The sequence below is a fragment of the Xyrauchen texanus genome, chromosome 41 (genome assembly GCF_025860055.1).
Source record: "Xyrauchen texanus isolate HMW12.3.18 chromosome 41, RBS_HiC_50CHRs, whole genome shotgun sequence".
Taxonomy (NCBI): Eukaryota; Metazoa; Chordata; class Actinopteri; order Cypriniformes; family Catostomidae; genus Xyrauchen; species Xyrauchen texanus.
In genome coordinates, this window is record NC_068316.1 from 22,717,045 (window position 1) to 22,730,101 (window position 13,057).

The 13,057-nt window shown below is 38.2% G+C and overlaps 1 protein-coding gene across 3 annotated transcripts in view; it reads left to right on the plus strand.

Moving 5' to 3' along the window:
• The first annotated feature begins 322 nt into the window (after positions 1-322).
• The window catches only part of LOC127634047 (collagen alpha-1(XV) chain-like), a 116,043-nt gene continuing 103,308 nt past the window's right edge, over positions 323-13,057 (plus strand). For 2 of the 3 annotated variants that reach the window (XM_052113445.1, XM_052113447.1), the window contains exons 1-2: positions 323-522; positions 608-687. In XM_052113445.1, the coding sequence (XP_051969405.1) occupies positions 338-522; positions 608-687 (265 nt within the window). In that variant the 5' untranslated portion in view covers positions 323-337. The remainder of the gene's footprint in view (positions 523-607; positions 688-13,057) is intronic. The other variant, XM_052113446.1, reaches the window with a different exon arrangement.

Genomic DNA, 13,057 nt, shown 5'->3' on the forward strand with positions numbered 1-13,057 from the left:
AACGTAGGTTTTAAATAATGGAACCTGTGTGAATTTTTCTGGGAAAATGTCAGTGCATGTCAAAAGTTTGTTCAATGAAAAGCTCTAGAATCATTGCAATTCAGATGCAAACTAGGTTTGATATTTTCTTACTGAATACTAATCATACATTTTTAAGTGTAGCTTAAATGTCCAAGAGACCACTGTAGCCTACTGAGTCACAATAACGTTTGGATCTCAACTCTGTGGTTGAGGGATTTGTGCGTAAAATCCATTTGCATTTGAGAAAATGAGTAGGTGGGGAGCGCAGGTTAAAGAGGTGGTCTAAGACGGGATCCCGAGGAGTCAAATTTCAGTGATGAGGGAGTCTGGACGAACTGAGACTGCCTTTGTTCACGTGGAACTTCTCGCAGTACCGGGTGGGCGTGCAAGAGAGAGAGGAGAAGAGCGCAACTGTTCGGATACAGAAGCGAGCGAGTGGAGTCTCAGTAACGGGACTACTGAACTTGGAGACATGGGTCGTGCAAGTGTTTCATCTTTGAGGTAATTTTACATTTCTTCCCCTCCGCATCCATCTTTCATTCATTGTATTTTGTTAAAGATCTCATCATTATTCATTTCTTCTCAGCAGAGTAACGCTCTGGTGCTGGAGTATTATCACTTTGTGCATCTTTACTCCTGGGATTGCCTTTCAGCCATTTGAGCCAGGTATGTCATCAATTATGTTTTATAAATGCAGACATGTTTGTATGCTTTGAAGGTTTTATTAAGGTTAGCCTACATCCAATCCAGGTAGATGTATAAATGATGCATTATGTCACAGAAAAAAAGTAGTCGGTCCATTCCTGTGGGAATCTGTTGGCAAAAGCGCAGATTTCCGAAGTATGTTGTTTTCTTTCGCTGATATTTCTGTGGTTGGTGATTTTTTTCCATGCTGCCAGTTCATTTAAGAGAGTGATGTAAATGTTGCAGTTATGTATTATAGTTATACAATTTCACACACACACACACACACACACACACACACACACACACACACACACACACACACACACACACACACACACACACACACACACACACACACACACACACACTTGTTGTGTTTCCATGTTTTATGGGGACTTTCCATAGACATAATGGTTTTTATACTGTACAAACTTTATATTCTATCCCCTAAACCTAACCCTACCCCTAAACCTAACCCTCACAGAAAACTTTCTGCATTTTTACATTTTCAAAAAACATAATTTAGTATGATTTATAAGCTGTTTTCCTCATGGGGACCGACAAAATGTCCCCACAAGGTCAAAAATTTCAGGTTTTACTATCCTTATGGGGACATTTGGTCCCCACAAAGTGATAAATACACGCTCACACACACACACACACACACACACACACACACACACACACACACACACACACACACACACACACACACACACAAATGACATGCTAATAATTCTATGCAGTAAACTCTCATAACAGACCAGATAATTGGTCAAACAAAAAAAAAAATATGAATTAAACTGAGAGGTGCGATGATGCGCTCTGGATTAGCGTCACCTCTATTGTGATTTGCGCTTGGCGCTGATATTGAACTCAATGAACTGACGCTGCTCCATGATTTATTATGATCCAGTAAAGTATTGGAACGAACCTTAGTGAGCATGTTATAAAGAGGTAACACTTTATATTAACTTGAATGGCTTTAACAAAAATGTAAACATTAATCATGCTTAACAGATCATTAACGTTTTAATTATATATTTTTTTCCATAAAACCATAAAAAAAAATTTCAGATGAGGTTACGTTTAAAAGATCCACCCTTGCAAAAATGGGTTGTTTGGAATAAAGAGACAGCTAATATGCGGTTAATTTGAAGAATAAATAAATACATTGTTGCAAATTATTGCCTAAAGACCAAGACATGGGATGTTTTTCAATTAAGTTGTTCACAGGGGAGTTTGAGTTTAAGTATATATATGATATGACAAAGATATTTTCTGTAAAGTTGCTTTAAAACAATGTATATTGTAAAAGAGCTATACATATAAAAATTACTTGACTTGACTTAAAGGTGCACTCAGTCATTTTTTCCTAATTTAAAAAGTTTACTTCTAAATAAATACATGTATATTTTGAAACATATGTATAAAATCGTAAGCACTTGCACGAGATGAAGACTCCAGTGATTTCATACATATTTTATTTTATTGTATTTATCCTCTTTTCTCCCAATTTGGAATGCCCAATTCCCACTGCTTAGTAGGTCCTCTTGGTGGCACGGTTACTCTCCTCAATGTGGGTGGTGGAGGACAAGTCTCAGTTGCCTCCGCTTCTGAGACCGTCAATCCACACATATTATCATGTGGCACATTGTGCACGACACCACTGAGACTTCGCAAGTGGAGGCTTATGCTACTGTCCGTGATCCACGCACAACTTACCACGTGCCCCATTGTGACTGAGAACCCCAAATCATGACCACGAGGAGGTTACCCCATGTGACTCTACCCTCCCTAGCAACCGGGCCAATTTGGTTGTTTAGGAGTCCTGGCTGGAGTCACTCAGCATACTCTGAATTCGAACTCATGACTCCAGGGGTGGTAGTCAGCATCAGTACTCGCTGAGCTACCCTGGCCCCTGATATCAGTAACCTTATTCTACATGGAGAGGGTCCCCTCATGGGGGCTGCCTTGTTAGAATCACATAACCAGTAGAATAATATTGAATTTCTACAATGGCATCGATAACTGAAAACTACTGCATTTGAATTATGATACATAATGAATATAAAATATAAAATGTAAGCCCAAAAAAAAAATGACTGAGTCTGAGCAACTTTAAAGTTTGCAGCTTTTCACCAATAGTAGTGAACCTGCAGCAAACCTTTGATACTACTTCTGGCAAACACTTGGCCCAAAGCTCATTTGCATGCAAATAATTTATGGCAAAAATGGTTAATGTTTGCCGTAGGAGTTTTGCCAGAATAGGCGTACAAATATGGCTTCTGATTTAATATGTCTGACTTTGTTGGGTTACACCAATCAAAAGTACTTTATAAATGTCAGAACCAGAAGAAAAAGCTTCTTAATTTAACAAATAACCACATATTTTTACGGTGCGCACAGTCATATTTGAATGCACAGAGATCTGCTAAGCATTACAAAATACTTGTTAATGGGCTGTTATTGAAAGTTATTATAAAGTGTTACCAACAAAGAAAAGCATTAATACTGTGATGCTGCTCTGGCATACTCCTTTATACCTTTGCCATCAGAATTACATTTTTAATGAGTCCATTATAGGTATATTTATAGCCTTTTCTGAGCACAATGACTTCAAGAGACCCATTTACGATTTCTTTCAGTGTTTCCATCACTGTATCCAGGTGAGGTGCATAGTATAGTGATGGAACTCAAGGTCACAGAAGGTTGCCACTGAGGGATAAGCCCTAATTTTTTTTACCTCAATTACCCCCATAATGACAGATAGTTGGCAGGGGTTCTCTGTTCATTCTCTTAGGTTGAAATAGCAAGCAAATTGCCAATACGCCAAGCTGTGGAGTCCTAGTAATCATCCCCTAAGGATGACATCATGTCCACAAAAGCTGTATTGTGTTCCATCTGTAGAATAATGCAGTGCTGATCAGACTCACTCCAAATGGGATGTGTGCCAAAGGACCTTTCTTGACCTCTGTTTATGCTAATGAATAACTTAATATGCTTTGAGGCATTGCTTGACTGTAATTACAGGGGTTTAATAACACTGAAATTTCTCCACTTGAAATCAGCTGATATTTGACACACTGTGCCATATAATAGCCTCTGACTGTGAAGCTAGAGTTTGACATTACTCCCCCAGTCTTGAGATTAGTGCTCCTGATCCCTTGTGTGATTTACATTTCAAGATCTCATGTAACATACTGTATGAAACATAATTTTGAAGAGCTCAGCCAGGACAGCTTTGTTCTGGCCAGACAGACTGATTTGGGACAAATATTTCCAGCCCCAGCTGTAAACACAAAGGAAATAGAGCTGTTGCCACAGAAACGACCCTTTAAAATGTATTGTGAGAGAGCAGCTGCCTTTCTAATTCAAATGTTTGTTTGATGCACAAACATAACATCTTAAAAAGCTTAGGTCTTTGATGTCTGAGTTTAGCCTCTGTTGTTCAAGACTGCTCGCTGTTTCCACAGAGTTTGGCCTTGGTTGCTCAATTTATTATGTAGTTTAAGGTAAAGTGTTTTTCTGTGATTTCCCAACTGCCAGTTACCCCAAACTATAGGATGCACTTAGAGGAAAACTCATTTGTTGGGTTTGTCAAGAAACCAGACTGACATTCAGTCAAGGTAATCATAAGGGATTCAAACTCAATCCACAACACCGTTGTTGGCTGTGACACTCAATTTCCCCAGGAGGCATTTACATTATACTGACCCAGCTTTTGCCTGGCTCAATGTACAAAATAACTGAATTGGATTTTAGAGATATGAAAAGTTGTACAAGTATAATCCTCGAAGGGGGTTGTTTCCTGCAGCTTGGGGCTGTTTTGGTTCCACTGTTCTTGTTTGCTTTATTTTAAAGTTACTTGTCTCCTTTACTTAAGAAGCAGTCTTAATTTGGATCCTGTCAACTTGTATTAACCAAAAAAATGGTGTCTGGTCTTTTGTAACGTATCCTGCTATTGAATCATGATTAAACATGCAACTCTCAGAAAATAAACTTTGTCTTTGTACACACAATGACCCTTATTTTGTAAAATTGCTAATATTTTATGAATTGAATGAAAATATTCTATGCAAGTTCCAAGTACCTTTCAGCATATTTAGATTTTTTTTTAAGAATATATAAAAATGGTCAGATCCTTGGGTGGTGGCAGTGAATTTTCTGTCCAACGTGACCACACAGGAAGTTTGCATGTTGTTTCTGAGAGTTCCAGTACCCCATGTTAGGACATTTCATACCAGCTTAATGATAAGCTCCATATCCTATCAGACATTTTTTGCATTGACTCCAGTGTTTATACCTTCCTTTTTCGTGTGACTGGAAGTGCATTGCATCAGCAGCATGGGAGACCCGGATTCAGATCTGACGTTGAATCCAGGAAGTAACCATGCAAGCATTATTGAGCACGATTCAGAGGTTGCATTTTCCTCCTCACATTTCTGATGGTTAGGGTTTAGGTTTGGGGTTTGGGTCAGGGGGTTCAGTTTATAAAACATGCAAGCCTCTTTACTTTTGAATATCCTGTACAGCTGAAAACAACTCACTTCACAATTCCTTTTGGCACCCCTCTGTGGATATTTTACCCGGAACATTTAGCGTGTCCAACAAAAATTGCCACTTTGGCCACTGGGGACAGTGTTTCCAATTTCAGTAAGCACAGACTGATTTAAGCTAAAGAAAAGTCAACCTACTGTTTCAGATTTCACTGTAAAATCAGTCTGATCAGTCAATATTATTAATTGTCTTAGCTAGATGTAAGTGGCACGCTGGATTGAGCTATGATTGACTAAACTCCCATTTGCTGAAGTTTGACAATTATACAATCACATCTGTTTAGCATTAATTTGAGGCCCTGACAAGATCTCCAAATTATTTATTGGAGTTGGCAGAAAGTAATTAGCGTTTTTCAAAATAATACAAATCTGTTAGTGTTCCATTAAAATGGCTTCCTCCTATTCTTTGACTTTACATTCCTCCCAAGACATTTAGACACTATTGTATGAATTTTTCCAATTAAGAAGACAAATAATCCAAGCCTGCTGACAGTCTTTCCCCATTATGTGTAGTCTTTTTCCCATCCAATTTATCAATATCCAAGTATATAAAAAATGCTTCCTCCTCGCAATGGCCCAATTCCAAAAATAATCTGAGAAGACTATGACCACCATGTGCATACAGTGAAGTAAGCCATAGCTTTACTTTCACCTGACACTTGCAAGTATTATCAAATCATACGATGTGGAGAACAATACTTTATCCTGGAGATTAAGAGGACACATTTGATTTCCTTTTTTCTTTTTTATGTTCTGTTCTCTTATCATTACATACAGTGTTTTTCAAACACATGTGACCTAGACAGTTACAAATGTAGTGTGTGCCCGGTAACTTGTTGCATAATGTAATGATTGAATAGGAATATATTATGGCGTCGCTCAACCACTAGCAAATCCAAACATGTCTGTATTGAGAGTGTGAGAGGGTTTTGCTTCCTCCACACTGCCTCCAATTTCTGGAAAATATTAAGCGACGGATAAAACTCCATCAAAGGAAATGTGTAACAGTGTCCAAACAAGAATGGTAAAAAAGTCTCATCCTTTCCCCAACTGGCAAAAAGAACAGGAGAGTTATTGTGGTAGATGCTAATACTATTTCGGAGAAAACGGAGGCATGTTTTACCAATTTGACCACAGATTTTTGTTTTGGTCATTGTGAAGTAGCCTCTAATATTGATGGCACTTTCATTCTAACATGAAACTAAATCAATAAAGACTTATTTCAAATGTGTTAAAGCAATGCTTTATGTATTTTTATTAGAGTTTGATTTTCTTTAACTTGGAAAGCAGATCCAGCGTTATCCTGGCACAGTGCTTGTTAAAACACACCAAGAAGCACACATCATTTGGCCAAGAAGCCTAAATGATGCTTACTGTCTTTTTTGCATCTGTTCTTCATGCAGTGTGTGGAACTGAGCAATCCAAGCTCTCCTCCTTCAGAAGCCTGTACCCTCTGCATTTCGTACAGTATCAGTCTGCTAAGTATCAACAGAGAAGAGCTGAGAGCTGCTGTTGTATTTAAGAATGGCTTAGTGCATCCAATCCTAGGTAAAATATATTGCTCAGAGCTAGGCAATGTATTTTAGTGTTGTATACATTAAAGTGAAGATATGGCAAGTGGACTTCATAACAAAACTAAGTCCAATGCCTCTATATAATATATGATCCTCTCTGTTCCTGTATACTGTAGATACACTGTATGGCCGAAAGTATGTGAACACCTTAATAATGTGTTGTCAAATAATAATAATGAAGGTTGTCATGGGTTTAAAATTAAATGTTCAACAAGCACTTATGGAGGTGGTGTTCGGATGTCCAAATACATTTGACCATGTACAGTAGTTTACACTTACTGAATGGTTTTATGTTTGGGCTCTCTAATTTTCAAAAAGAAGGGAAATGACTTAAAAATATATGTTAGACTCTGCTGGAGAACATTTGTACTCCATGCCTACCTATCCCTATTGTCTCAATAGGAATGTTCAAACAGAGACTCTGAAAAACAGAGCTCCTGGGAAGAGGAATATTTTGGTAGACTGGGCAGGAAGGTCGAGTTGGAATGGAAGCATGGAAGCATGGCACAAATGAAATGTTGATGAGACACAAACCAAAACAGGAAAGTGTGACTGATTCCATGCTTCCATGACACATCACAGTCGTTAGAAAAACAAATTCCCATTGTACTCAACAATTGCTTGCATTTGACATAAATGGCCAGAAGAGAAACTGACGTGGAGTATGGACAACCCTACTGATCTTTGACCTTTGGAAAATATACAGTAGGTTTGTGATGGGCACTGTTAAAAAAACATATATGTTATGTTTATATTGAAAGCAATATATAAATTTTAAGGCTGTCAATTTAATATGAAAATTTTGCTCAAACAGAGCTAAATATATTTATATTCTCACAATATAATTTAATATTATATTATATACTCCTGACCCATAGATACATTCTGTAATAAGGCATTTATGCATTCTATATTGGAAGAACATGGAAAACATGCCCATATTCACACATAACAGAAATATTCATAATATAATAGATTTGAGACATTTGTATACCCATGGGTAGCTTTAAATTGCTACTGCTCCATTGTTTTTTAAGACCTTACCATCTATTCAAAACATAATTCTTAAGCCAGCCTCTTTCAAACTGGTGCATTTTCCCCATACAAGGCTGTGTGTTCAGTGAAAGGCTCACTAGTCTTGTCTGCTCTTTCACATCCCAAGCTATGACTCAATTTCAGTGTTTAGAGTGGGCAGTCTGAGAGAGAGAGAGATAAATAAGAATGTTCCTAATGCCATTTCTAAAACTAATCAGTCATATTTAAGCTGCATTTATTGTAAGATAATTTGTGAAATTGAGTGTTGACTAGCATTGGAAACTCTAGCTGTGTAAAACTGTAGCAGTGTAAAAGTGTGGATACTTACAAATTTGGCAGAAATGGAAAACATTACTGTGCTACTGCTTGGCTGTAGAAGTTGACATTTATAGAGTTGTAACATTATGGAAAAGAAATGAACAACAAATAATCTCTAATGATAAACAACACCTTGGTGTGAAGAAGCACTTATTACGTCTTTAATGGTGGATAGTGAAACACAAGGTTAACTTCTTTTGCTAAAATCATTCTGTGCTTACTGAAATGCAAAACATTGCCCCCAGTGGCCAAAGAGTTTAGTGTTGTTGGGCATACATGAGTTGTTTTTAACTGTACAGACTGTAATACAGTGAAGAGGAATGCATAATTTATAGGCTTGGGATCAATGCCATTTTCACGCATCAATAATCATAAGATTTTGCTGATGATTACTGATATATAGCGGCATAGAGCGGTTACTGATATAGAGCGGCAGGGTTAATCAAAGGGGGTCACATAATGCTCAGCGTCAATATTCTTAAGTGCCACAACCATAGTTTTCCAGTAAATCTGAGCCTAATCATAATCAAAGGACATAGATTATTTATTATAGCCATTACTGGATTATATATTGTGTATACGTATCTTTTATAGAGCCTACACATTGTGTTTTTAGTTACAAGTATGTCTTTTGTGGTTTGAAAGCTTGAATAAAAGACCTATTCAAGGTTTCATATGGAGAAATTGCATAATAAAAGTTGACATTTCTAATCATACAGAATGCGTAGTTACACCAGTTTTATACACTAACCTGCAAACTCATCAATGTCACTTTGTTCATTCTTGAAGCAGTACATTCTTCATAACTTTTGACTGCCTTCTGCTGTGCTGCTTCAGCTCGCGATTGTGGCCGCCATTTTGAAGGGTCGCTCGACAACAAAGGGATCATAAATTGCTGCTTTGAAGGGCCCTTCGAAACGGTTGTTTCTGTAGGGTTCAACTGATGGACACTTCACTGCCAAGCAGACCAGAATAGGAGCATACGTCACAAATATGGAGGTTTGCCAAGTGTAATTTAATGTAAATTAAACCAGCTGCAACTGCAATCTGCAACAAAATTTTTAAAACATTAAGCATACATTTTTCATAAAGACATTTCTTTTCAGTTTCTTTTCTGAAAGCAGTTAGTGATGCAAAATCATGTCTAAATATTTCTGAATATGTACAGGTGATGTTCATCAGCATCAGCCTTTGTGCCTCAGTAGCAGCTCCTTTAGCTTGGATATATGATGCTGAAGTGCGTTCCGAATTACTGATATTTTTTTATCCCTACACTCTTCAAAGCTCTCACTCTGGAGGGTAAACCCTCAGGAGGAATGAGCCCTTTGGAATGGAATGCACCAACCTTCCCAGGATCAGATTCGGTAATGTTACATCACTCTCTTGTGGTCTCCCATAGCTATTACACCATGGAGACTGTTAGCCAGAGGCCAACTGAATGAATTGGAAAGCATGCAAATTAGGCTTCTCATTCAAACGTCGGCCGATCATTATTTGGCCGATCCTAGGTTTACTGGAACTCTCAGAAACAGTGATCATTTTAGATAGTGAGTGTAATTTCTTTATTGACTGACTCAGTACCTTATGCAGTTTTAAAAACTTTGTTTGTTGATAATAGTATGTATATATTTTACTGTTCTTTTATGTTACTGACTCTTTTTATGTATGTCCTGTCTTGTCTCTTGTGAAATACTCACATACTAAACACAGAATGTTTACATTTAATCATGAGAGTTCTTAACCCAAATATGAAAAATCTGCCAATATTTACATATTGTTCCAGTCACATATGCTATTGTTTTTTGTGTAGATCACAAAATGTAATGCCAGTTTACATCAGCAGCCTGCTCTTAATCAAACTTTCTTAACTGAGTGACCCCCAAACCTCCATCTGTGTGCAGCCTGTTTTCTTCTGTCTTCTTCCATTCTTCCTCAACTCCAAACCCAAACATATCATTTGAGCAACTAATCTCGGCTTTCCACGTTATATTGATTAAGCTATTAAAAGCTTAATGAAGAAAGCCACACAAACTTCCTTGACATTTTAGTTTCTTTGTCTAGAGCAGACTGTTAAAATGGTCTACAAAACATGGTTGTGCTCTCAGTTGTGTTTCTTTAACATATACATTTTGTCTTGGGTGTTTCTCCTTAAATAAACATAAATGAGACATTTGTGGACATACAGTATAGTAAGAGTTCAGAGGTTTAAAATGATTGTGGATAGTATAGCTCAGATAACTTGGTCTTGGAAGGATTTAAAATGGTTGCTCTAGTTTTAACCACATTGCTGTTTATGAGAAACAATTGAGGAATTAAACTTTTTAAACTTATTTCTGATTTGTCTTACCTATGGGAACACACACACACACGTTGTGTTTCCATGTTTTATGGGGACTTTCCATAGACATAATGGTTTTTATACTGTACAAACTTTATATTCTATCCCCTAAACCTAACCCTACCCCTAAACCTAACCCTCACAGAAAACTTTCTGCATTTTTACATTTTCAAAAAACATAATTTAGTATGATTTATAAGCTGTTTTCCTCATGGGGACCGACAAAATGTCCCCACAAGGTCAAAAATTTCGGGTTTTACTATCCTTATGGGGACATTTGGTCCCCACAAAGTGATAAATACACGCTCACACACACACACACACACACACACACACACACACACACACACACACACACACACACACACACACACACACACACACACGACAAAAGCAAGCCTAGTAAAGGTGCCACAAAAATGTTCTGCATTTTCCATTTGTGAGGCAAAATACGTCTCAACCAATGTGATAGAAACTCAGCGGGAATTCGTACACCTGGTCTCTAAGTGGTTCTGCTGTGAGTTACAAGCACTCACGCTACAATGTGTGGGCCAACCAACCACGTCAACCTAATTGGGAAAAGTTCCAGCTTTTTAGGTGATTAGCTTCCTTGGAATTCATAGCAATGGCTGATTGTTAAATGCAAGAATTCAAGGCAACCTCAACATTTAGGACTTCCTCTCTTGAGATACAAAGCTCTGAGCACAAGGAAATGTCTGTCAATTCATAATTGCAACAGATTTAATGTCCTTATTTTGAACTTTTAAAAGTTTATTAATAATTCAAAACGACTAAATACATACTAAATATACATTTTAATTTATTTATCTAAGACGGGGCGGTCAAATTAATTTTAAGTCACAGGCTTTATTGGACCAAGCAACATTGCTTGGGGCCAAGTTTATATCTAAAAATGATATATACTGTGTGTGTGAACCAAGTCATCAATTTCAAAAAAGTTTTTTTAATTTCATTTTAGTTTTATAATGAAATAAGCAGAGATACAGTCAGCTTTCTGAAGATCAGCTTTCTCAGTGGAAAAATAGCCGTCCAAGCGGGGTTATTGCTCCCTATTTTGCTGTGCGCAATAGTTGATCACTATAGAAACCGCAATGTCCTCCACCATTTTAAACAGCACCCATTGTGTAATTAATCAGTCTGATGTGCCTCTCAGCTGTGATGAGCCGTAATGCTGAAGTTGTTTGTTTAAAGCAGTTTAAAGCTATTTTGTAGCTTTAGTAGTGTAGTTTAGACAAGCGATCACGAAGAGCTGTTATATAGACACTGGCTGATGCGGATTCACTTCACGTCGCCTAACTGGCTCATATTACACACAAACATTTTCTTTTTCCACAACCTGCTGGCTAACATATGTAACGTGAAATACAAAATACAAAAGACAAACAGTAGCTCTTAACAGATATGCACTGCTCTTACACTTTTGTTTAGAACGGTACGAACACAAGCAGAGTAATACACAGAGTGAAGCATCGGAGTGCTGATGTTGTCAGAACATCGGTGCTCATGAAATGCCTCTCGTCCAATCAGATTCGAGGAAAAGTAATTTAATGCCACTTATAAATTTAACCCCATTAACGCATAATATGACCCTTTGAATAAACCATAGTTCATGAGAAGCGAGTGAATTTACATAAACACAGCTAATGTCACCATCATTGACCTTCAGGAAAACAGATGGTGGGAGACATCATGCGGAAACCAGCGCCAAGCATTTTATCAATGTAGCACAGCGGTAGAACATTCCCACAAAGAGAGAGCTCCTAACTTTGTAACATCATTGCATCTGCAAGACAGCTGCCATTTGAACACTTGCCTTGAACTGCAAGGCGCCTTGTGAGGCAAAGTGACGAAGTAAAAGTGTGAGTGCGAAGCAATCGTCTGTGTTTTTTTACCAGCTCCTTTGGTTATTCATAAAGGTATATGGCACACCACTTCTGAAGCTGTAGTGAATTATGATGACACACATGACAATTAATTGTCAGGTCATTCACTTGCCTATCCTGTGCCTGATGGGCAAATGTGCCAAAAAATATAGTATTGAGCTGGACTGCTAGCGGAGGCAGCCTCGTGCTAGGGTCCATGTCAGGGGATAGGAAACTGGGAGGTGTAGGATAGGAGAGGGCATGCCAGTTGAAACTCTGAATGGACTTGTGGAATCGGCCACAGAGAAATGAGCTTGCAGAGAGCTGTTGTGCACAGGAGGGATCGTTACGCCCTAACACAGGGGATACCCCCGTGAAAGGGCAGGGTCGCACTGGACTGAGGCGTGAATCCTGAACACCCAGGCTGAACTTACTGTCTCCCTCTTGGCTTGGTTTGACGATTGGCTCAAGTAATGAATGGTGCAAGCCCCGTGGGAGACTCGGCGGCTGCTCAAGTAAACATGCCCACCCAGCATATCGAATGGGAAGGGTGCTCACAGCATTTGACGGGGGAGTCAAACAGGCTGCAAATGGGCAAGCCCACGATACAAACTTGAAACGCGAATAGCTCAAGCTGCATTC